The following is a 25,700-nucleotide window of genomic DNA, read 5'->3' as shown; positions in this document are numbered from 1 at the left end:
GTACAGCATGCCGAGGCCCTGCAGTTGATCCACAGCACCACAAACAACAAAAGAAAAACTGATAAAGAATCCCCCTGCTTTTCATACAGAGAAAACAAGAGTTAGACTGTCAACCGGTGGCTGCACTTACATAAAGAGGAATATATGGGTGTTCACATGCCTAAATTATTAGTTGACTTCTAATATGGGAAATCACAACCCATGGAAGTATTTTCTCTTCCTTTGTCCTGTTCTCCCTACAACCTCAGCATCTAGCACAGTGCTCTAGCACCAGAGAGGGTGACAATAAGTTCTTGGAATGAATGAATGAATATATCATTTCGTTCTAGCCCAAGGCTTTGTGAAATGTGTGCATTGACCACATACATTACAAATCAGTTAAAAAAATCTCACCTTCACCTAAAGACACACTCTCACCTTTTAACCTTAGGACTTAGGTTTCCCACGGCAGGAACTCTAGGGGAAGAGGCTGCTCTTGACCATCCTCAGAAGGTCAAAGTCACATAAAAAAACAAGTAAAGAAAAGACCTGGATTTTAGGGGCCTGAAACTCTTAGGATATACTTAGAGATTTTATATTAATTATTGTTGATAACATCAGCATTGAGACTGGATGTGGTGGAGTGTGCCTGTAATCCCAGCACTTGGGAAACTGTAAACAGAAAATCACTACAAGTCCAATCTAGTAGTGAGACCCTGAAAACCCTGTAGACCCTTCCCTAAAATACAGGAAAAAAAATCTCTTAAGAATACATGGGTGTTCAGATGTCTGGTTCAGGCATCTGAACCAAAGCTTCTCAAAATCAGTGCTTTTGCCATTTAGGGTCAACTAATTGCTTATTACAGGCTGCCCTGAGTACAGAGGGCCATTTACCAGCATTCCTGGCCTCTGCCCACTAGTGCCGGTACTCTCATTCCAGTCCAGATGCGACAACCAACGTGCATCCAGATAATAGCCCCTGAGGAATAGAACTGCCTCCAATTGAGAATTACTGCTCCAGGCTGACACCTACTGTCATGGCAGCTATGCACATCACAGACAGGGGCTTGGGAACTTCTGCAGGGCTGGCATCCCTGACTTGCCATCGACACTGGCTCTGGCCCCTGCCCCTGAATCTCTGCTTCTATCCTGAAGTATCAACAGGAGGTCAAGTTCTAGGAAGAAATAATGCAGAGCCCAGGTCCAAACACATTTTCTCTAGTGCCTTGCAGCCCAAGTGTTCTGCTTTCATCCCTGGGAATGATGCATGCCTTAACTAAACACACATGCATACATATATACATACAAGCATACATTAATTAACTTCTCATAGTGGCATTTTTCTGGATAGGGTGCAGAAGTTCTGAAAAGAAATTAATACAGTATTGGATAAGAAGGATTTAGAGTCTAAATAAAGACAGCTTGTGTTGGCAATCCTTGAGCAATTGGTTCGGCTGAACAGAACCATGTAGAACTGCACTGATGGTGTTGTTTTCCTTCACCCATGAAGGAGTATTGTGGGTAAAATCAATCCACTTGATCTGCCCATCCTCTACTCGAGGTTACAAGGTTGCTCCAACTTGGACCACCCTGTCAGGTCTGTTTCTCTAGACTGAGTCCCCTGAGTCCTTCTCCCCTCCACAGCTTGTATTACAAAACAAATGAATTGCTCAACTAGGGTGGATCTAAGTCACTCCGTGCTGAGATGTGGTTCCAGTCACAACTCCTTATTCATAAACTACTTGATGTTAAACAACTCCCTTCTACCTCCTACCTTTCAGATTTTCATCTACAGTATGGATATTCAATAATTACAGCTACCTTATCCCCATAGAACTGCTGGGGAAATAAGACAGCATAAAAGTGTTGGCAATGTTTTAAAATGTTGAAATGCTCTGCAAGCCCTTTTTAGTCTCTCATGGGAGGATTTTAACTAAGTTGTTGCACCATATCTGGGGATTTTAAGAACTCCTGTAGCCCTGTGAATCAGAATGCCAGCCATATTCCCAAGGTGCAATGCCAAAGAGAATGAGGAAGGATGGGGAGGAGGACCTGTGGAAGGAGGGCAAGTTCTCCTCTGCAGCAGCTTAAACCTCTCCTCTGCACTTATTGATCATTTTAGAGGAGAGCAATAAAACATCGTGAGTACAAATGGGAACTCGGCAGTCAGATTGTGGACTTGAATCCCAACTCCAACACCTATGAGCTATTGCTCAGCCCCTCTGTGCTTTCATTTGCTCATCTGTAAAATCACTGTAGTAACAGTGCTTTCCCCATTGGAAATGTGAAGGGGTAGAATATGCATATACCTTAGTAATGAAAGAATGTGCTTTAAAGCCAGAACTCTTGGGTTTAAGTCTCACTGCTCTGCTCCTTAGCTGAGCAAGTTGGTTGCTTTACCTTCCTCCTTCAAAAGATGGGGGCAGGACTAGGTCCACCCCTTAGAATTGTTCCATGTGTTGACAAAGTGCTTGGAAAGTGACCAACACACAATAAACATTCAATAAATGCTGCCAGCATGATTTATAGAAAACAATATGCATAAATACATGTTAGCAGCTATTATGTATGATCATAATTATTGCTATTATTATCATAATTATTACTCTGAATACTGTCTAGATCATTGACAGTTTATTGTTAGTGTACACAAGTCAAGCTGGACTTTGGAGTGCAGTCATCCCTGGTAGCTGAAAGGGATTGGTTCTAGAGCTCTCTTTCACATTTATACCAAAGGCTGTGGGTTTTCAAAAAGAGGACACAGTATTTCAGTAGAATGTATGCATATCCTCCATGTATCTAATCGTCTCTAGAATATTTATAATATCTACTGCAATGTGAAGTCTATGTAAATAATTATTATATTGTTTAAAGAACGATGACAAGAAATAAAATAGAATCTGCACATGTTTAGTACAGGTGTAATTAAAAAATATTTTCCGGTGGCTGGGAATATAGCTCAGTGGCATAAGTGCCTGCCTGGCAGGCACAAGGTCCCGAGTTCAATCCTCAGTACAGGGAAAAAATAAAATAAAAAGTATTTTCTGGGCTGGGGAGATAGCTCAGTAGTCTAAGCACCCACCTAGCAAACACAAGAACTGGAGTTTGATCCCCAATATTGCATTGCTGTACTAGCCTACGAACCCCAGTTGCACCGTGCAGGCCCTGAAACTGGGTGTGGTGGCATACACCTGTGATCCCAGCCCTAGGCAGGCTCAGACAAGGAGGATCACTGCATAGTGAGACCCTGTATCAAATAAATAAATATATATATATATATATATATAAACAAATAGTTTTTTAAAAAAATAAAAAATATTTTCCATTTACTGTTGGTTGAACTGCAGATGTGGAATCCCCAGACAGAGAAGGCTAACTGTAGCTAGAAAACGTGGCCTCCTTGAGCAAATTCCACTCTGTGGGAATTGCAGAGTCACTGGTCATTAGCAGAGAGAAGGACCCTGTCTCCTAGCAAAGTGCCAGAGGCCAGGAGAGCCAGCAAAATGCCTGGGGATCAGCGGCTGAGCCTTTGAGACAAACAGGCACCCAGCTCAGCTGGCTGCTCGTCAGGAAGCTGCTGCCTGCTTTCTGTCAGGCTCGAGCACAGCTTCTCTTCCTTGTCTCAGGAGCACCAAGTCTCCGCTCCTTGGAGATGCTTCAATGGGACTCCCGCAAGCTCTTACCGGCATCAAGACAGCAGAAGATCCGGGCATGGTTGGGTTGGGCAGGGTCCCAGGCATGGAGGCTGGCATTGGCTGTCTCTGTCTGTTGTGGAGATGTAGCAGAGAAGATAGAGAGCCTGGGACAGGCCTGGGAACAAAGGAAAAACAACCGAGATTACTCCTCGTCTCTAGGCCTGTTCACTGCGGCCCAGAACCAGTGGGAACACCCACATCCACATCACATGTGCAGCAGACCAGCGCCAGTGATGGGAGAGCCACGTAATTGAGGATATTAGGGAAATAATAACAAATAAAATACAAGCCTGATTTCCTTTGCTGCTTCCTAGTAAATACATCAAATTCCACTTCATTTCCTGAGTCCTGTTATCTCACCAATGTTCAACAGAGACAATCTGGTGAACCTCTCGCAGTCCTGCTTCTAAGGAAAGGGCTTGAGTGTGGAATCCTGGGCCTGCTGAGAATTTCTTCTCAGTCTTTCAGGCATCTTAGAGCTGGAGGTACACATGTTTTACCAACATCCTTCCTCCTCTCTCTGCTCTCGAGCCCACCTAGCTTTGCTCTGGATACACTGGCACTCTCTGCATTGGCACAGCAAACTCAGCTCATGAATTCTAGCAGAAATCCACTTTGGCGGGCCAGATAGCTCAGCAGACTAAAGCGCCTGCTTAGGCAGACTCAGGGGCTGAGGGTTCGATCCCCAGTGTGCTGTGCCAGCCCCGCCCCAGAGACGTGCTGAGAGCGCAACTGAGACTGGGCATGGTGGTGTGGGCCTGTGATCCCAGCACTCGGGAGGCTGAAAACTGAGGATCGTTACGAGTCCAATCTGTGTAGTGAGACCCCATAAACCCTGTACTAAATACAAAAAAGAAAAAGAAAACAAAAAAGAAGAGAAATCCATCTGAATCTTTTCTAATTCTCCACTGTGAATCGAAAAATCCCAAGTCAAGGCCCAAACATAAGCAGCCAGATTATGGGCTGCAGAGCCAAGGCTGCCTTTCGGGGCATGAGTCCAGAGCCCAGCCCCCACCACCAATTTCTCATTTCATATAACTCGAGGTGTTAGGCTGTTTGACAGAAACTGATTTGGGCCTGACCTGCTGGAGTTGGGTAAGCATTACTCAGGGGAGCACATAGTTGGAGCTGCTGCTTCAACTTGCCAAAAAAAAAAAAAAACAGGAAAAAAAGAAAAAAAAATTAAGGACCTTAAATTGATTTAACGAGCCAGGGAATGTGGAGCTGAGGGAGAAAGGAAATTATTTGTGTTTATTAAAAATGGCAAACAAGTGATCTTCCCAGCTAAATTCTCAATCTCCTGATGTTTTTGGTCTGGGGAGCTATATAAATGGTAAACTATTAAATTAAAGGTTTAACAACAAACTAGACAAAACAAAGTCCTCTCAAAACATCAGAGTCGTCCACATTAAGCAACTTCTCTTGTGTGTCCTGTGACCAACTCGTACTTCTAGAATTAGTTCACTTACTAAAATAGGGAGATCCCCCTCGTGCTAAGAACTGGGGAAGGCGGCAATGACAGATGCTTCTGTCCTCCGCGCAGAGGAACCAAGGCCCTGTGCATGAGCCAATCAGAGGGGTGTGGGGAGCTACTCTGTTAGCCCCTGTGTCTTCCTGGGGGACCCATAAAGAAGCGGGGATTGGATGGTGGTGGAAAGGATGCCAGCATGTTCTTCGTTCACATTGCTGTTGAAATTCCAGAGAAGATTAAGTTTTCCACCCTTTTTTTTTTTTTTTTTTTTCATGAGAGCTCTTTTGGAAACATCATAGTTACACATATCTTACAAGGATTAGTCATAAATTAGTCAAGATTTATACACTTAAGAAGGTGCATATGTGAAAATATGGAAGACTTTAAGCCATTCCACAGAGGTTGTGTCAATGCATACAAATTACACCCGGTTTTATTAATAGAATGTGTGTGGAAGCTAATGTAGTAGCTTATATCAACGAAATGAGTGTTTTCCGATCAGCAAGTGAGGTGTCAAGAATATTTCTTGACATGTACTTTTGGGACCTCTGCAGGGTGGACTGACAGTGAAGAACACCATGCCTGTGAAGGCCTACAAGCTCCCATAGTTGGAAGAGTCTTCGAGATCTAAGTGCTCCAAAACGCTACAGGAGAGCATGAGTACAGTGCTTCCTTCAGAGGCGATGATGCAAAGTTCACAGGCATACAATGGCAATGCTTGTTTTATACTCTCCAGTCTTTTTTTTTTTTTTTTTTTTTTTTTTTTTTTTTTTTTTGTGGAACCGGGGATTGAACTCAGGCCCTTGCCTTGAGCCATCTCCCCAGGCCCTACTCCCCAGTCTTAACATTCTGTTTGGGAACTTCAATGAAAGGATCATGGTTGTATATGAAAATATATAATACTTAATAACAGTAATTTCCTCTGGGTTCTGAATTAATAATCGAAATTCTTTTGTCTGATTATGAGCAAGATTCTTGAGTGTACTCTGTATAAGGCTTATTACCCATCTATTCATCTAAATCGATGTTCATGTGTGCACCTATTCATACACATATACACATGCATAGCTTATTTTTACATCCTCCTGTCTCTAGAGGAAAAGCTTCAGGGCCAGCCAACTTAAAGTGGATTAAAGTGCCTACAAGCAGACACAGGAGCTGAGGGTTCAATCCCTGGTCCTGCTGTACTCACTCTGCCTCTGAGATTACACATGAAGCAGCAATTGAGACTGGGCGTAGTAGCACACGCCTGTAATCCCAGCTCTTGGGAGGCTGTAAACAGGAGGATCATTATGAGTCGATTTAGTAGTGAGACCCTGAACACCCTGTATACCCTTCCCTAAAATACAAAAAAAAGCTTCAATTACAGACAAGAAGAGACAAAAACTGTTCTAGAAAAGACAACTAAAGTCATCTCTTCATATGATGCTGATTTTGTGATATCCTCACAAAACAAAGGGTAACAGATTAGCATCATTTGCATTCTGTTTCTAAACTGACATATTAAAAATAAACTTGGTCATTAGCTGTTATTGATGTATGCTTTTTAAAAAAGAAATCAATGAGACAACTCAATGATGATGAGAATAGACATGTAAAAGTAATTAAATTCAAAATGAGTTTTCATTTTTCTCCAAATGACAGAAACTCCCAGTTGTATAGAATAGTTGGAAAGTGGCATGTTTCATTGAATATACTGTTCTGAGTACACCAGTTATCTTCACACCATGCATAAATCTACTAAATTTTACAATGCCAAGTGCTTTCTTATTGGTTAAGAAAGCCTTTCAGGGTACTAGGCTCTCTCAAGATTCTAATTATGGTTTCTAAGTAATACCAATGAAACCAGTTACCAATATATACTTGGAAGGGAAAATGATTATTTCAGATGCCTGTATGTTTAGATTCTAAATAATTCTAAGGTTCTTGTTTTTTCACAGATTCTGTATATTATTTCCCCAACTCCTACCTACAAAACTGACAGAAGTTTCTAGGTTCCTTGCTTAGAGTTTTAAAACTATAAAAACTAAAAAGAAAACTTTATACCATCAGTATGTGTATAAAGAACCAGGGCTGGAGGTATATTACTCAGTGGTAGAGGGCTTGCCTACTATGTGTGAGACCCTGGAGTTCATCCACAGTATTTAAAAAACATTTTAAAAAGAAAAAGAAAAAAGAAAAAAAACAGGATCAGATTGAGGATTTACTTGTAGAGTGGGGACCACAGAAATCTGCATTTGTCCAAAATATTCATATTTTTAAGGCAAGTGATATTGAAACAATTATGCTGTCTAACCCCTTTGTGTATACAGTACTGAAATAAATATCTAATACAGTGTGTTTTCATAAAACTTTTTATGCTGCACCTGAATAATGCTTCATACTTTTTCATATTGCTCATTTTACAAGATTTGGAACATGGCAGTGTGGTAGGTAGGTCATATTATTCCAAATCTACTCAGGAGTAAACTGAACTCACATACATTTATATTTGCCCAAGGTCAGATGGGTCAGGAAAGGGAGCCCGGCTTATCCTCAGCTTGTAAAACAGAGCTTCCCCCATCACACCTTGATGGTCCCATAACTAAATTACTATTGACTTTTTATGCTAAAATAAATTCACGGTCCATTTCTTTTGATATTCACACTGCTCCCTGGAATTTCCATGAAGTAGTAAAATAATGGAATACTGCTAACAGAAGAAATCAGTCACTCATGTCAACGTCTTATTTTCTTCCTTAAGAAGGTAAACAAACAAAAACCTTCCCACACAAGCCATCGATTAGATTTTGAAAATAAGGTTGCAAAATAGCAATAAAGTTGTGAAAACAAAGACCCAACAGTCTTTTCCTCTAGTGCAGGCTTGTTGCCATGAGCTAATAATTCCAGACTTTGAGTGAGCCGTGCCTCCTTGTTAATAACCATATGCCTCTAGGTAAAGTATTTCTACTAAAAATTATTGAGGCATGGAACAAGGTAAGATGTGTGAGCTCATGTTGGATTGTTCAATTACTAAATCGAGTCCTACAGAATTAAGAGTTTTCCAACTTGACAGATTATTTCTCTTTATACACTTGTATAAACATACTGCTTATGGCTGAAATCTATGTAAGCTTTTCTTTCAATTAAAATGTCAAGGATGACAGACTGTGTTTTCACTGTCCCTAGCAAAATGATAGGTACCACAGCAAGCAATTTCATGTCCTCATCCCCCACCCTGAAGGATGTTTTCTCATCTAGGGGTGTCTGAAAGTCAGGACCCTGTCTGCCAGTCTTCCTTGCCCCCAGCAAGCTACTATCTCTAAGGAGCCGGGGGCCAGTGTCTGTCCATTTGGGTAGGTGGAGAAGGGTCTCTCCAGGCTGCTCTCTGTTCCCAGGTCCTTGAAAACTCTATGGCCCCCTAGAACTGTCTAATGAACTGTCAGAGCAGACAGGTTGGCCAGTCACACAGTCACCCAAAGGAAAGAGCAAATGATGAGAAACATTAGCTCAGAAAATTGGAAGGTTAATGTAACCATAGAATGCAGGCCATAGACATAGAAGCAATCTCAAAAAGATAAAGAAATAATCTAAACCCTTGATGAAAAGAGGGGATTTTTTTTAAACCTTTATGGCAAGACAGTAGAATTCTGAGCAAGAAGTAGGAGATTCAGCCACTCAGTCACCACATTAGAAGAGACTTTCTAAGCTTTGGGGCTATTTCTTGTGTCTAATGAACAGACAGACTCAGCTATCTCAAAATCTTTTGAGGTCTAAATTTCACATGTTGAGTCTTCACATGAAACCCGATGTGTTTAACCTAGCTAGGTCTAAGCTGCATTATGGTGAGGGGGGGATTAGAATTCAGCTCTTAGTTCCAAGGCTACATTTGAAAACGCAACCATTCCCTTCAAAAGGAGTTCCCAAACAGGGCTCTGCATTTGTTTGGGCTACACTTTCCTCTCTTAAATGTATCAGCATTTCACAGGAAGAGTAGATGGAGTGTTCCTTTCCCATTATATTTGCTTATGAAAAGAAACGTGGGCTTCCTGTGCACCTTCTTAAAGGGAGTATTGTGGCCTAAAATGGTAAACTACTTTTTGTCTGGGATGTAGAGACTAAAATGCTAAGAAGAGAACATAAGTTCTTGTATCTTTTTTTATTCTGCAGCTTTAGTGATTGAACTCAGGGCCTCATACCTGCTAGACAAGTGCCCTACAAGTGAGATATCTCTCCAGCCTTATTTATTTGTTTATTTATTTACAATTTAAGATGGAGTCTTGCTATGCCGCCCAGGCTCTCTTTGAACTGTGGTCCTCCTCCCTTAGCCTCCGGAGTAGCTAGGATTATAGTTGTGTGCCCCTGTACCAGATAAATTCTTCTATGTTAGGAGAAGGTGTTTTCTAATGGGAAATGTGCATTTAGTCATTCTCCTGGGAAATATGGAATTCTAAAGTCCCCATTTTTGTAAAGAAATCAAAATTTCAGGATAATCAAATCAAAGGAGAAACGTAAAGACAATGTATTAATTTCTTCACATGGGGTAATAATTCCATTTTTCAATGAGTTGTTAAGTAAATGGGATTAGCATCAAGGCTGTCATGATTGGAGTCCAACCTCTGTCATGTACTAGCTATGAGATTTTAGACAAGTTACTTAGCTTCTCTGGCCTTCTGCTTCCTAAATTGTAAAATGAGAATGACAGTTACATTTGCTTCACAGCTATAAATGAGTTACTGCATGCTAACTTTTATACATGCCACATCAAAATTATTTGCTATTACTTTTGTTTTGATTCTAAAACACTGATTAAACAACAGATTAAATATCATGCTTCAATAAAGAAAGTGTAACTTAAACCTGGGATTTCAAAGAATACCAGTCTTCAAGGTTAAGGAACTACAATTTAACCAATGTAAAATGTTCAACATTCCCTACATATAAAACATCTTTCTTTAAAAATATATCTACTTTAGTTGTGCATTAGAGCTCAGAGGTATAATCCCAACAGTCTGGGAGACTGAAGCAGGAGGATCACAAATTAGAGTGTAGCATAGGCAACTTGGTGAGATCCTGTCTCAAAATTTAAAAAGAAAAACCCAAAATAGTGGGACTATAGCTCAGTATGCAGAGACTCAGTTGAAGTCTTATACTGGGGAAAAACTTCATTAACTTTAGGTTTCCAAATGCATCTACAGAAACAAATGAACTCTTCTCACCCACAACTCGAGAGAATTGCAAAATCACTTCACATTATTTCTCAGAAAGGGCCTTTGCAAACATTTCCTCAAAATGGAACCTAACTGGTTCCCCAGAGATCAGCCTTTGGTATCTTGTTTTTCCTGAAAACAGTGACAAAAATCCAACAAGAGCAATAATTGAGAAAACAAGAAAGCTGTCTGACCCATATATAAAAAGACAAAATAAAATTATTTTGTCAATTAAAAAGATGTCAAGAGAGAGAGATCATATCATTCAGTTGCCCGTGCCACTTACTGAATGAACTCATCCTCTCTCCACCAACCTGCTAATGACTGGGCAGCAAATACCCCATTTCCTCTTTTAACAAACAAGACAAACAAGTAGAAATAGTTTGCCCTTGAAGAAGGTTCCAATACAACAGTAAGTTCAGTTAAATATGAATTCTCCCTTCCAAGTTTTCTGCAACTCAAGAGAGGACTTCCGCTGAAAAGCTGATACTTGCTCCCAAGACAGGTTGCCCACCTGCTTTTCTTTTGATGACATGGACATTTAGGACTTCAGGAAGATAACTGGCCTGTGTATCTCTAATCTCCCTCCCCCTCAGCTCCCAGCATTGTCATCTTCCTGAGCAGGGACACAGTGAAGCCTGTATCCTTGTGACAGAAGGTGGACCAACTCCAAGCTCTGTGCTTCTGACCACTGGCTGCTTCCCAGCCATGTCTCCAGGCTCCAAACACCTCAAAGTTTGACCCTGTTCCCCTTGCAAGGAGAACCCTATAACATTTATCACTGTTTAACTAATCAGTGAATCAAGGAAACAATTGACCACTCATCAAAGATCAACTAAGGAGCTCATGTGTCAGACCATACATTCTCATTTTAGAGGGGAAAATGAATATGACCACTTAAATTATTTGCGTATTTATTTATAAATTTCCACTTGGGAAAGATGTAATAGCAAATGAAGTAAGTAGAATTCCGTAGTCTCTTGAAATTTATTTTCAGATGCCCAAGTGTAATTCATCCATGGTGTGGTTCTTTTTTTTTTTTTTTTTTTGGTACTAATGAATGAATCCAGGGGCTTACCCATGCCAAGGAAGTTGTATTTCTTTTCAATTTTATCTTAAGATAGGTTCTTTATTGTCTAGGCTAACCTTGAACTTGTGATTCTCCTACCAAAGCCTCCCTAATTGCTAAGATTATAGACACATACCACACTAATGACCGAGTGTTTTTTAAAAGCCTTTTCTCACAGTAAAACAATAAACCAAACTAAGTAAGTCAGAATCACACCTGTCTTGCCTATCACAGCAGATACAGGGAGTGATTTAAAAAATACATGTCAGTGAATGTTTAAAATTATTTAAAAACATAGTTAGGAATACATTTGCCAAGAATGATGAAATAAGTGTGCTTGAAATAAGGGGGCTGTTTTGAGGACATTCATGGGCATGTGCCTTTTACTGTAATGAATTTTTAAACATTTAAACATTGACCATAATTTTTGATCATATAGCAAACTTAAGAAACATGGAGAACCAAGCAAGGAGTTGGCTCTCTAATACCAGCACTGGAATCCCAGTACTCTAGGAGGCTGAGGCAAGCGGAGCACAAGCCTGAGCCAAACCTGGGCAATTTAGAGATTTAGAAAGTTCCTATTTTAAAATAAAAAGTTTAAAAAGATATAGCTGGAGATATAGTTCAATGCAAAGACCCTGGCATCAATCCCCAGTACCACAAGAATAAAATAATAAAATAATAGAAAAAGAAAGAAGTTCCTAGGAGGTGTTTAATAACTACTTCTTGAATTAATGAAAACATGGATAACAAGGATTTCGCCCACTGGCAACAGGCATTACAATTATCTTCACAGTGAAAAGAACTTACTTGATTTACAAGTTATAAGTGAAGCTCCAGTTTATACTAACAGCCTGGAACAGTCTATGGTAGATCTTGAAGAGTGTACATGGTTGTCTTCAAGGTTACCGGCACTACTGCCCTTGAAACTCAGGCTTTCAGGTAAATCCTAGACACACTTGTTTTTGGCATCAATTAAATTAACTTTCATAGGCAACTGTATTTTAGGCATTTCATAAGGAAAGGCTAAGAAAAATTCTGAAGCTCTCATCTGTCTCCAATTTATACAATGTTCTCACAGCTGAACGTGTGCTCCGCAGTTCGGGTGCGCCACACAACGCTCAGAGCTCTGCGTGCTCCGGTACCCGATTCACTCACACCACAGTCAACCTAAGTGCTCCTTTCTATGTTACACAGATTTATTGATGTCAGTGATGGCATTTTTGCAATCGTCATCGCCAGGGGTATCTGAAATGAAGTATACCATTGAAGTAAAGTATACCAATGAAGTAAACGAGGATCTCCTCTTTTTCTTTTTGTTTTGAAAATCAATTTGGTACCACTGATGTCTTTATTTTATAGATGTAGCATCTGATGTCTTTGAAACCATAACTTCTTCTCCTTTAAAATGAAAGCCTGGCTGTGAGAAATCCAACAGCAGTAATAAAACATAATACAGCTAGCAGATCCGCATCCTACTGGGCCTTGGTGTGGTTTTATAGTGCATGCGCTGTGTCCACTCAGGCTGAGGAGGAATAGTAGCGCTTTCAATGTTTTAAGGAGAGAGTGTAGTAATAGGAGGGAGACCTGAATTTATAGTCATTCTGTTAAAGACTATTAAATCAATCTTTTTTTTTTCTCTTGGCTTCTTTAATGACTGATTTCTGCACCATTAATCTGAATTAGTCATGCAGTCAGCCTGATTCATTTAAGTTAACCAAAAACATGGCTGGATTGGTTTGTGATGTATTATTATTTTTAAAAAATCTATTTTCAAAATTCTGATATTTCTTCCTCGTAAAGAGCTAAAGGCTTTTCATAAAGATCGTTTGTAAGAGACTTTAAATGCAGTTTGGCTTCAGCCATGGGTCAGATGTGCAGACACGAAGAGATGGGTTTTCAATCTGCCAATAACTTCTCAGCTGCATCAATTATTCATACAGTTACACTTAGAAAAGGCAAGTAAATGCAGATCAAAGGACATAAAATAAAAGATTACTTTGAATGTGGCTCAAATAAGTGATGAACATCTGACCAGCTGTGGAAAAATATATCTTTATCAAGGCGTATCTTTCAGTACAATTTCCTTCTGTTGTGAGCTGTTAATAAGCTTCCTCCTTGCTTCCTAAGGACAAATAAGCAACCCTCTGATTATGAGTCTTGTCATTTACATGAGACTGCTGCTTGCATTCATTCACCATAAATAAATAATTCATGAACACGTTCACTAGTCCACTTGCCTGGATATTCTGCAGAGGAAAAGACCTCCCTCAGCATAGAGACGGCGTGGAGGCCCCCCACCCCTGCGCCAAGCTGTAAGTCAGCAATTCCGTGCAGCTTTCTCCTGGCCTTCCGGTGTGACAGTTATCATATTTGCATTCAATGATTTGTGGTGGAATCCGCCACCACGACCAACCCACACACACACATATTCCGAATTTACTGCTGAATTTTTCAGATCAATGATAATCGCTCCAGCGACGAGAGACTCCAGTAAAGACAGAAGAACTCTGGACAAAGCCTACCAGGTCACCTGGGTGACTGGTGCTCTCTCAGTGTGCACATTTTCCAGCGCCCTTTGCTACACGGCTCTCAGTAATAGCTTTAACATCCTCTTGAATCCTGAAGCACAGTCTCTTCAATACCTGGCCTAGGGAACAAAATTTATGATCGCTTCCACTCAGCCATTCTTCAGAATTATTGTCTTCTGGCTTCTTGTGAGGTAACACTGTGCTTATTAGCTGCACTGATACACTGGCAAGAGAGGGGCCATAGATGGCTTTTGGCAACCATGAGTCTGTGTATGGGCTAGAAGTTTGATTTCCCAGGTTCTACTCTTGGTGATAAAGTAGGAAGGCGATACTCTGAGGGGCAATGCTGTGAGAATCTGGTAGCAAGTGCAATATTCAAATACAGGATCATTAAAACTATCGCAACTAGCACTGAGGAAAATTACCAGAGTCCATGGGGTGCACAGGAAAGACACTAAAGACATCTGTACATCTGTACATGGGAGGAAGGAGACTGAAGGGATGGAGAACTTATGGAAGGTTCCCAAAAAGTGCAAAAAAAAAAATTAAAAGGTCAGACAAGAGACCTAGGGGGAAAAGTAAAGCAATTAAGAGCTTTTTGGCCAGGGCAGGCGACAGTAGAGAAAGCTGAGAGATGACCAATAACCTTCAAGTTTCCAAAGTACTAGAGTCAGAGAACAGTCAGCGACCAGTCACCAGTACGTCGGACCCAACTAGAGCAGAATAATAACAACAATAAATCAGTGGCACATGGGATTCAAATTGGAAAAAGAAGATCTCCTAAGGGGGAAAAAATAGTGTAAAACAATTAAATGGTTAAGGTTTTGGAATTTCCTCTTACTAGACTCTTAAAAAAAACATCACAGATTTGTTCCTGTCTGGCCTGGATTCTAGGGAGGTGAAGGAGGAATTGGTGGACCTCTCGACTCCTAAATCAGGTTGATTATTTTGACTCATTCCAGTCAGAGGGGTGACAGAAATGATAGCAAGAATGCTGGCTGCCCTCATGAACCAGTAAATTGAATGAAGTGGCCTCGCATGGCTGTGCAGGCTCAGGCTGCAGGCTCCTGGCGGCTCTGCCATGGACCAGGAGTGTGAGGGTGGTGCAACTCACTTGTCCTCAGGGTTTCTCCTCCACAAAGCCACAGGGCTACAAACCTCACATCACAAGTATGGCATGAGGATGATCAGAGAGAGTAGTCTGAGTTTGTTTGGCCCTTAGAGGGCGGATGATTCTACTAAAAAAAATGACTCATCTGCTTTAGAAAATAAAATAATCACTTGTATCATTTCAAAACACAAAGATGTTATCTTGTTCTGAACTTGTAAGTAAGGCATGCGGGGAAAATATCCAGAAATATCCCACCTCTCCAAGGGATCTGGGTGTCTCTTCTTTGACTGAGGGCCACTGTCACCCCTGGGAAGCCTGCTCTGATTTTGCTAGGCCAGGGTGGTCTCTGCCAAGTGCTCTTTCAGCATGTGCCCATCTCTCTTCTGGATTAGAATACAGGAAAGCACTAAATTTGGCACACAGTGGGCGCTCACAAGCGTTTGTTGAATGACTTAATGAAGTTATATTATCCCACACTATTTCTCATTTCCTAGCAGCCATATCCCTATGACAGATCCATGACAGGGACCTTTAAAATTCTTTTAAATTTTCTTTCATTTGCAGTGCTGAGGATTTAATCCAGGCCCTCACACATGCTAGGCAAGTGGTTCCCCATGATGACAACTCCAGTCCCATAATAGGGGTCTTTAAGGATAAGAGTACTGTGAAACACTACCCAAATTTCTAGGGACTGCAGCAGGCTTAGTGCGGACTCAAGTGAGATTGTGGATGGGGGAAGGGTTGAGTTTCTAGGAAACTGGGTTCGCTTCCCTGTGCAACCTTCCTGAGCTGCCATTCAAGTTCTCCCACTTTGCAAGAGCACTTATCGTGAAGCTAAGTTGATATTAATCTGAAGCACTTAGTAAAATAGTAGCAATAAAGTTCATAATAATGACACTTGGCATTTACTCTGCATTTCGCATACAAACATCTCAGAGGGTTTTTCCATTGGGGCTTTGCCATTTTCTAACCTACACATGGATGGGCTGACCATGTAAGCAAAGGAGTCGCTGCAAAGGACTTCCCTGGAGAGAGGCTCGGCTCTGTCATCAGGCTGAGAATTTGAAACTGTGGCCATGCTCTCTATAAACACTGTACACAAACACTGTCTGATATTTACATGCTCAAAAGTAAAGGGGATAGATAGACTTTTGTCCCCAAACACACTTTTGCCAGCATTAGTGAGGTCAAATCTTGGAACTCAGGTCTACATTTTATACATTTGCTTTATTGCAATATTCCTCTCATCCATTTTGTCAAGGTACTGATAAGTACAACTGAACCATCTACATATATTTTTTTAAAGGTCAGAATTTGCAAGGGCAGGTTTTCTCTTAAGTTCATTCTGGGAAAACAAAAAGTTTCTTTAGGATTAAATGATTAGTTAAAAGCCAGGGGCCAAGGGTGTGTTTCATATAAAGTGACTCTTCTAAAACACCTCTCCCTCCCTTGGTGGCCCTGCACTTTGCTAAAGAGAATGACTTGCTCAGTTTCCCAAATTATTCCCCAGACAGCCCTATTCCTCCTCTCAAATAAATGTGGTATTTGGTGTTTCAAGTTTAAAATGTAATTTGGCATCATTTCAGATGTCTTCCTACAGCTTCATAAACAACTTCCCCAGAGGGACTTGGGATCTGATTTTAATTTGTGGTAGAATTATAGGCAAAGTAAATGTCAATTCTAGCTGCAGACCATAAATCCCTAATAGAAGTAGAAATGGAAAGTGATTGACAGGATACATAAAGAACATGCTCCACATGCTGGCCCGCTCTGAAGACCGGGTCCCCCAAAATCCCTTCCCTGATTGTGATGAGAGCTTAGTTGCTCCAAAATTTCCCTTCAAACTAAGCCACTCACACATCAGAGCAGAAGGCCAAGTTGTACTTTCTCAGGATGTGTCAACTTGATACATGATAAAAAAAAATGAAACCAAGCAGTTCACAGTATGGCTTTGAATATAAACACCTCATAAGGATCCTGCTGCCCTCGCTGTTCATTTGCCAGGTGATCCCAGACTGTGTCTTCAACGTCCCCCAGTTTCTGTTTCTTCACTTATAAGATGGCTCAGCCAATGACCCTCAAGAACTTCTCAAGCCTAAACTTATGAGTGGATATGATCCATAGTGGTAACCTCTCTTGGAGAAACACCCAGAAGTACTTATCTCAGGGAAGCAACACATCAATTATAAACAGATTTTCCTCAAAGTCAGAACAAATGGATAATTCCTGTCTGGCTGGTGGTTCTTGAACAATCCTCTTCTTGAACAAAAGAAAATTTCCGTAGTACCTAAGTAGAGGTGACATTTAGCAAAATAGGGCAGGGACCAGAAATCCTAGTGGGAGGAAAGGGGAGAACTCTTTCTCACACATGAACAACGATTTCTTTAGTAGTACAAAGTAAAGGTTTCACATTTTCATGCACCACAGTAGATCATTCATGAATGAGCAGAATTGCATATTTCAGCAGCTGTAAGACAGGTCCCCCAAATAAGTAGCTCGGTCTTTTTGTGGTGTCATCAGATTCATGGGATAGAATCTAAGCTGTGCATTTTGAGAATGACAAAAAAATGCTCCAAATCTGTCACCTGCTGGGAAATATACTGTCACTATGGAGTAGTAGATGCTACCTGATCGTATGTGCTGAAAAGCTGAGATAGCTTTCCCTGTACTGAGCCCCATGGAAGATCTGTCTGGTCCATCATGCCTATGATAGACTTAAGGGTCAGCTTCACTGGGTCACATGTTGCCTGGAGAGCTGGTTAAACATGTGTCTGAGCAGATCTGTGAGGGTGTACTTGAAGGAGATTAGCATTTGAATTGGCAGGCTGGTTAGGGCCACGTGGCTTCTCCACCTGGGTGGATATCATGTAACCCACCAAAGACCTAAAGAGAACAAAAAGTGAAGGAAGTGTGTCTTTTCTCTCTCTGTCTGAAAGTGGGATAAGTCTACTCACGCATTTGATGAAAAACTAGTAGTGATGGTGCCCCTGTTTTCTTTGGAGCGATCAGATTAGGACTACCATTTACAACACCTTCTTTTTTAGGCCTGCAATTGGCAGAGGGCAGATCAACCTCCATTATCTAGTGAGCTAATTCCTCTTGGTAGGCATTCAGGCAGATAGATGATAGATAGATAGATAGATAGATAGATAGATAGATAGATAGATAGATAGATAGATACATACATACATACATACATACATACATACATACATAGATATAGATACATAGATAGATACATAGATAGTCTTCTTATGATGGAGTTTTATCTTGATAAACTCATTGTAAATTGAAATTATTATAAGAAAAAATATATTTAATATACAGAACCTACTGAACATCACAACTCATCATACTTCAGTTATACTTAGAGCACTTACATTAGCTTATAGCTAGGCAAACTCATTTAGTACACAGTGTGTATTTTTAATAAAGTATTGACTTTTCCCTCAAATAATAGAATATTATACTGAAATATTGCACCAGAATGGCTCTATTGAACCAGAATGGCTCTATAGTTATGTTTTCACATCATCAAAAAGTCAAAATTCATAGGCTAAACCAGTCTCTATCAGTCTATCATCTCTATCTATCTATCTATCTATCTATCTATCTATCTATCTATCTATCTATCTATCTTCCTCTCCTAATTCTCTCTAGAGAACTATAATATCCCATCTCTCGATTGTTTTCTGCAGGAAGTATCCTGTGTGTCTGATGTTTCATTAAATGTATTTGGGAGGATATTAGAATCCCCACACTAACTTTGACATTCTCATCAGGTACTTGGAATCATTCACCAAGTTCTGCGGACTCCACTCCCAAAATAGACATGGAGTGCCCACCTTTTCTCAGTTCTATCACACTACCACCATGTTACTCCCAAATATTGTCTTCTCTTCCTTGGTTTCCTCCAACAATTTATATCTCTAGCTTTGCTCCCTTCCAATTCAATCTTTGTACTGCAGAAGATGGCCTACATGAATTAAAAATCCCTGTTCAACATTCTGCCATGTCTTTTCTTAGCAGTTAAGACCTTTAAAAGAGAAAGTACTCTTCAAATGTCATACTCTTAGATCCCTGTAGTGTTACTTTCCCCCTGGACAGACAATTCCACCCACCCTGGCTTTCATTCATTCATTTCTCAGAATGCTTCAAGACCGTTTGCATTCTAGAACCTTGATATTGCCTGAAGCCTCTGCCTGGAATTCTCATTTATCTGATCCTTTGTTGATTAACTCTTATCTCTCCTTTACACCTCCCGTTACATATTACTGCCTTGGAATTTTCTATGACTTCCAAGTGAAAGGTGCCTCTAACTTAGAGTCATAGCCTGTGTGCCTTTCATTTGTGCTCTTTTAGTAATACGTTTATATTATGTATTCTAATAAGATTAATTGTTCAGTGTCTATCCCTTGTCTTAGATTCATACTTGTCATAATGACAGGGATTATATATCTTTTAGCTGCAAAAGGGAAAGTCATTGTCATCTCTTTTCACCATTGGGATAATTTGTACTTTCTAGAATTTGCTCCTCCATCTGGATAGAGAAGAAAAAAAAAAAAAAGAAGACCAGAATATAGCTGAAGTTTTCTAGAAGTTAAGAGGGTTGATTCAACATACAAGAACACTAAAATATTTGCCTAGATGCTCCAGTAATAGATATTTCTGCCTTTCTGAAGTATGAGACTATTTCTTTTGACAAGCACCAAAGCAAGAATGCCAAGTGGAAATGTTCATTCCAGGGCTTATGATCTTTGTTTTAGGTTAACACTAAAACATTCAAATGTTCTTATGACAGTTAAGTGTTTTCCATTTTTGCCAATGGTTTTAACTGCTGAAGCTCTCCAGAAGGGTCAAATGCCATAACTTTTATGTCAAATTCCTAAGCATCAAATACAAATGCCAAGTAAACGTTAATTAAAATAAGGCATTAAAAACTAGTTATAATTAACTATCTGTAAGTGCTATGGACTACTTTCCTTATAAGGAAGAACATTTTTGAAAGATTCTTTTTTTATGCACAAAAACAAAATAAACAAAGGCAACTTTTCAAAGTCCAGTATGGGCAACAGAATTCAGTTTCTTAATATGAAGTAGACTTAGAAGTGACAGGGCGAAGTGGACAAGCGAGAATGATGGACTGCTGCAACTTCTGGCAAACTCTGCATCTATTGGTGTCCATCCAGTGTTTGTCCTCCCAAATGAATTCCACATCTTTATTAAGTTAAGTACTTCTCTTTTATTATTTGAAACATACTTCAAATATTTTGCTTTATGACGTCCTCGAAACTGATACAATTCCCTCCAGATCAAGTAAGACGGAAAAAATCAATTAGCATTTTTTTTACATGTAGGGTGATTAAACAAAAATTATGCTTCAGATTATCCATTATGATATCATGTGACGTCATATGTGAACAGCTCAGATGGCCACAATTAGGGAGGCCCTTCTGATTATATGGTTCTCCACGGAAAATCCCGCAATGATTATTAAATAGACCTCCTGTAGGAGCTGATTTGCAGAAGACTGTATAGTAAGAATGATAGATTTTTAAATGAGAATCAACTTGTTAGACAAAAGACTACTGCTGCTGCCTGTACCAAACAAAGCACACCAAAAGCTTAAAGTGAACTTCTAGAAAGTCAGGCTCTCTATAGAAACAAGTTATAGCTTCTAATCCAAAGAACTGATCTTATTAAGATGAATTTTACCTGACACGGATGGAATTTCAAAGTTAGCCCTTTCACCTTTCAGCTAATTGGCTTTATCCAAAATAGAAGGAATACTTAGGGCCATTAAAATCATCAGAATTGTTGGTTGAGCAGGCAGAGAGGACTGGAAATGAAGCTCAGCCCTAAGAGAAACTAGACTTGTCTTCCTTATCCTTCAAAATCCAGTTCTCAAAACCTTCTAATGGGTTTCAGTGTTTTCTTTCCAGTGCTTATCATAATCAGCAAGCCACACATTTGCATCCCTAATGGACCCTTTTCAAAAGTGTGTTGACATTTCAGTAGGTTTTGAATAGCTCTAATGCTTCTCTCCACTTGGGTAGGTGCCCACAAAGTTCCTTATATGGCTCGCAACCTATAGACTGTCTGCTTTACTCACGGGTTATATTTTTTTAATCCCTGGGAACCTATCTTAATTATACTCTTAAAAAAGTGAAAACTCAGAAGTCAGATGACTCAGAAAACGAGCATCTACCTGGATCCCCACACACAAGAGGCAGTGTCTTCACGGCGAAACTCCAGACTCAGTCAAGAGGATCATCTATGTGTGGTGAATTCACTCAGAAAGCTACTATTTTTATGGAAAGGAAATAGACACAAATAAGACCATCCAGATAAACACAGGTTAGGGGAGAAAGCTGAGACTAGGCAGGCAGCTCTTCTTCCTAGCACAAACCTTTCTGCATTTCACTGCTTGCATCCTCTAAGCACTAAGAACCCACAGCCTGCAGAGGGACAATTTTAGTACCACTTTTTTTTTTCTTCATTAAAAACACATTATAATGGACACCTGAAAAAAAATTAGAAATATTTCCTTCTTTAAGAAAAAATTACCTAGCCTCTGCCATACTTCAGGAATTGCATCAAGGGAGATGAGAAGTTAGCCCTGCACCACATGTATACACAATGTTCTTAGGCATGCGCACAGAGGGGCAAGGTGGATGCTGGTGGTAGGCTCCAAACACACTGGTAATTTGTCTGGGCAAAACAGGTTGATATAGCATCTCAACAAAAGGGCGACAAGATACTAAATAACTGCTATCATTCACTTTATTGTGAGATGGAAACAATCTCCTCAACCACCCCATCTAGTAATAGAAACTATCTGACTGAACTGATGTGTGTGTCATTCAGGTGGATCCACTACACACGCCCAGCTGAGAACTACACACAGTGAGAATCTTTAAAGCTAATTTTACAATATCTCAGGTAGGTGGCTAACTTTCAAATAGAGAGCACTGTACTGCAAGACTTTGATCCTTTTGGAATTAGACAGCAATTGACTACAAAGGAGAGAGATGTTTGGGATATGTGGGAGGGAGGGAGAGAAGCACATGTGGCCCTTGGGCAAGGCACCGGGTATTTCAGAATCAAAGGAGCCCTTCTTTGCCCTATTGTTCTACAGAAAGGCTGCTTTTAGCAAAGGTAAAAATGTCAAACCAGAATTTGGCCCTACATCTGATTCTGAATCCTTTTCCAAGACAGAAATTTGGTTTAACTTTCTGTTCAGTATTTCTAGTTTTTGTTTATTCCTTATTTTGAACTTAGAAAATATAGATATGTGTAAGATGACAGGGATAGAGAGGTAGATTGTGTAACTATGTTTACTGGAAGTGATGCAAAGTAGCTGTTTACGACTTTCCCTTTCCCTTTTGGGTACTTACTTCATGAACAAATTATTTGGGTTCTCTGACAGCAAGGTACAATGTTGCATGCTGCCCTAACAAAGGGACAAACAGATTTTCTTACTGATTAGATTACTGCATAGGGTTAAAACATATAGACTGAAATATAGCTTTTATGGGGGGGTCTACACTGACTTGAGAACTTTTGATAAAGTACCTTGTTACCACCTAGCTTCTAAACTCTATTGGCAGCCACTGAATGCATCCTTCATTTCAAAGGAAAAGGGAAAGAGGGAGGGAGGGGAGAGGGAGGGAGAGAAGGAGGGAAGAAGGAAAGCAGGCAGGCAGGCAGGCAGAGAGGGAAGGCAGGCAGGCACAGTTATGTCATCTTGGTTTAAATACAAAAGCAAACCAAGGTAGTGCCACAGAGCAAACGGGCCGCACAGCGCTGTTCACCTGCTCTCTCCTTCACTCACTGTGCAGCTCACTTCAAACCCACTCCTTCTGTGCTTCTACGTAGGAAAAAATCAAATTGGAAAAATGTCAGCTTGCTTTTGTCAGGAATAGCTAGTAAAAAATAATTGGAACCCACTTAAGACATAAGATGTGGGACATCCATAAGATAATTAGTCATGGACCCCGATATGTTGCTCCTGAGTTTGTTCGGCTGGGAAGAATTCTGACATATGGAAAAGTTGTAACAGAGCTTATTATGTAGAGAAGCTGTATCAGAATTTAACTTTCTGTGACCATTCCCTGCAACTTGCAAACCTCACTCCATGCCCTGCCTCCATGATAGAAAGAAAGCCTTTCTACAATGCAGCTATTTTAATAAACCAGTGGTTATTCAGCTCCAGTCTGCTTTCATGGGGCTGTCCCCCTTCTGCAAAGAAGCTGGCATTATAATGTCAAATGACCCCTCCAACCATGTGTAGCTCCAGACAGCAGTGAATAAAATATACCCCAGGCTGCATGTCCCTTGAGTGTATTATTCCACTTAGAAAATGGTATAATCGGCATTGGGAAGTACTGGGGAAATACAAGTATTTCTGAGTGTGGGGTTATTTTCTGGTAATTGCTTGACTTGAAACTTTAGTTTGTCAATCAGACAGTTCTCTTAGCTCTGTAAATGTGTTTCTTTGGAGGGTCAGGTCTAAGGGGTATTAAAGGAGACCCGAGAAAGTGGCTAAGCCCCATAGGCCTTTTTTCTTGCCATATAATTGTTGTCAAAAAGATTCACTATTATGTCTGGGGATGAGGGAACTCCATGGCATTTTGTGTTCAGTAAAAATGTCTCAAACCATTTTTCAAACATTTTGAGGTTTGGCACAAACCTGAAATCCATCTTGCCAAGCACTTTCCCCCTAATTTTTAAACCCATGTGTCTTTCAAGGGAAATTTAATCCGTATGTTTCTGATTCATTTACACTTAACTCATCAAAATGGTGTTTTGTAAAAGCCATTTGATGTTCAAGGAGTCTTATGGGCTTCTCTCTTTTTATAAGTCTGAAAAGCCTTTCTTTCTGAAACTCAGAAAATTGTATTTTACCAGCTGTGAGCCAAATGATTTGAGCTATGTTAAAAAATCAAAAACCTGGTGCATTTTGGAGACCAAAAAAAAAAAAAAATAGCAGACACAATGACATAAATAAATGTCCTCATATGTCTGCCTGCTCACACATCTAGGAAAGACTCCTCAAAACTCCTTTGTTCCCTGAAGTATCCTTAATCCCCCAAAGACCTGAGGGCAAACTGTGGAGCTTGACCAGGAAAGAACTGTGCTTGTATGGCCCCAACGCCCCTTAACACCAGGAATTGGCATTTGAGAGTCCCACCTCAGGATCAGTGGACGTAAAACATGCCGCACCTCATTAGATACATCCATCACCTCAGAAGTAAAATGATCATCACATGCCAGAACTGGAAAAGGCTGAATGAGATTGCCAGACCAGTAGTACCTGGACTGTGCTCTGAAGCCCTCTGGGTAGGGGTGGGGATCCACTACGGGAAGAGATAGGGGCCAGTTGGAGCTTGGACTCCTTTACTGACTTCCATGCAGGAGGATTTTCAAAAAATTACTCTGTGGGTAAAGTCTGAGGGTAAAATGCTTTAATTTCATAAGCGCACAAGAAGGCCCAGGGAAGACATTTTGGAGCTGGACAGAGCTGGGAACACATCTAGGTTTCCTGGCCTTATGCTAAGAACTGCCGTGAACTTTCCCCTCTCCCAGTGCTTTTCAAAATCAGCAGCAGTTCATCAGTGGGAAGATAATGAGAAATTACAAAAACCAGTTTAATCTCACATCAAAGATTTTAGTAAAATGAATAGAATATAAGATACCCAAGAAATATTAGGAGCAGTAAAGATAAAGCACAATTTCAGAAAAAGTAGTGAGTGAGTGTGTGTGTGTGTGTGTGTGTGTGTGTACAGAATTTGTTTCAGGATAGCCTTCTCCCCTGTACCAAAATCTGTGGATGCTTAAATCCTTCATATAAAATAGTGTTAGCTGAGTGTGGTAACTAAAACCTGAAATCCCAGCACTCTACAAAGCTGAGGCAGGAAGAGTTCGAGCTCAAGTTACACCTGGGTAACTTAGTGAGCCCCTATCTCAAAATAGGAAATAAATAAAAAGGGCTGGGAATGCAGCTGAGTGTAAAGCCCTGGCTTCAATTCCCAATACTTCTTTTAAAAAGTGTAATGTTTTTATATGACATATGCATGTTCTCCCATATACCTTAAATCATCTTTAGATAAGTGTCATACCTAAATGCTACATATATAATTGTTACAGTTTTGTTTAAGAAATAATGATAATAAAAAAATTTTACATGTGTTCATTACAGAAGTAATTTTCCCCCCAACATTTCCTATTACGGGTTGGTTAAATCCATGGACACAGAACCCAGCTTGTGGAATGCTGACAGCATATACCTATATAAGCTCTCACGTTAGTATTTAGTGTATTGGGCTATGATGTAAAATAAGCTTCTCACTGCTGTTGTTCATAACAGACATTTCAAACCATTCTGTCATACAGAAAATCACACTTTGTTTGCAGGTAGTTCAGTCAGTGGCACTTGCCCATGTGCCTTGCTAGAGACTAGATCGTTGAGAAGACCCAACATGCCCCTTCTGGCCTCACAGAAGAAATTCTACAGAGCATGGGCCCATTTCACTAAAGGTGGCTTCAACCGTGGTATGAGAGAAATAAGCAAAGAACACATGGCTTAGAAGGAGAAGGGAAGAAAAGGTGAGTTAACCAGGAAGAAGAAGGAGGAAGAGGAGGGGAGGAGGGGG

General features: G+C 40.3%; 1 protein-coding gene across 4 annotated transcripts in view; it reads right to left on the bottom strand.

Annotated features, from left to right (window-relative positions):
* Positions 1 to 25,700, bottom strand: part of Creb5 (cAMP responsive element binding protein 5) — a 421,895-nt gene that overhangs the window by 101,372 nt on the left and 294,823 nt on the right. For all 4 annotated transcript variants that reach the window (XM_023709868.1, XM_023709869.1, XM_023709870.1 and 1 more), the window contains one exon: positions 3,663 to 3,789. In XM_023709868.1, coding sequence (XP_023565636.1) covers positions 3,663 to 3,789 — 127 coding nt within the window. The remainder of the gene's footprint in view (positions 1 to 3,662; positions 3,790 to 25,700) is intronic.

The sequence above is a fragment of the Octodon degus genome, unplaced genomic scaffold, assembly GCF_000260255.1.
Source record: "Octodon degus isolate 3935 unplaced genomic scaffold, OctDeg1.0 scaffold00015, whole genome shotgun sequence".
In the NCBI taxonomy this organism is placed as follows: Eukaryota; Metazoa; Chordata; class Mammalia; order Rodentia; family Octodontidae; genus Octodon; species Octodon degus.
This window is presented reverse-complemented; position numbering and strand designations above follow the sequence as displayed.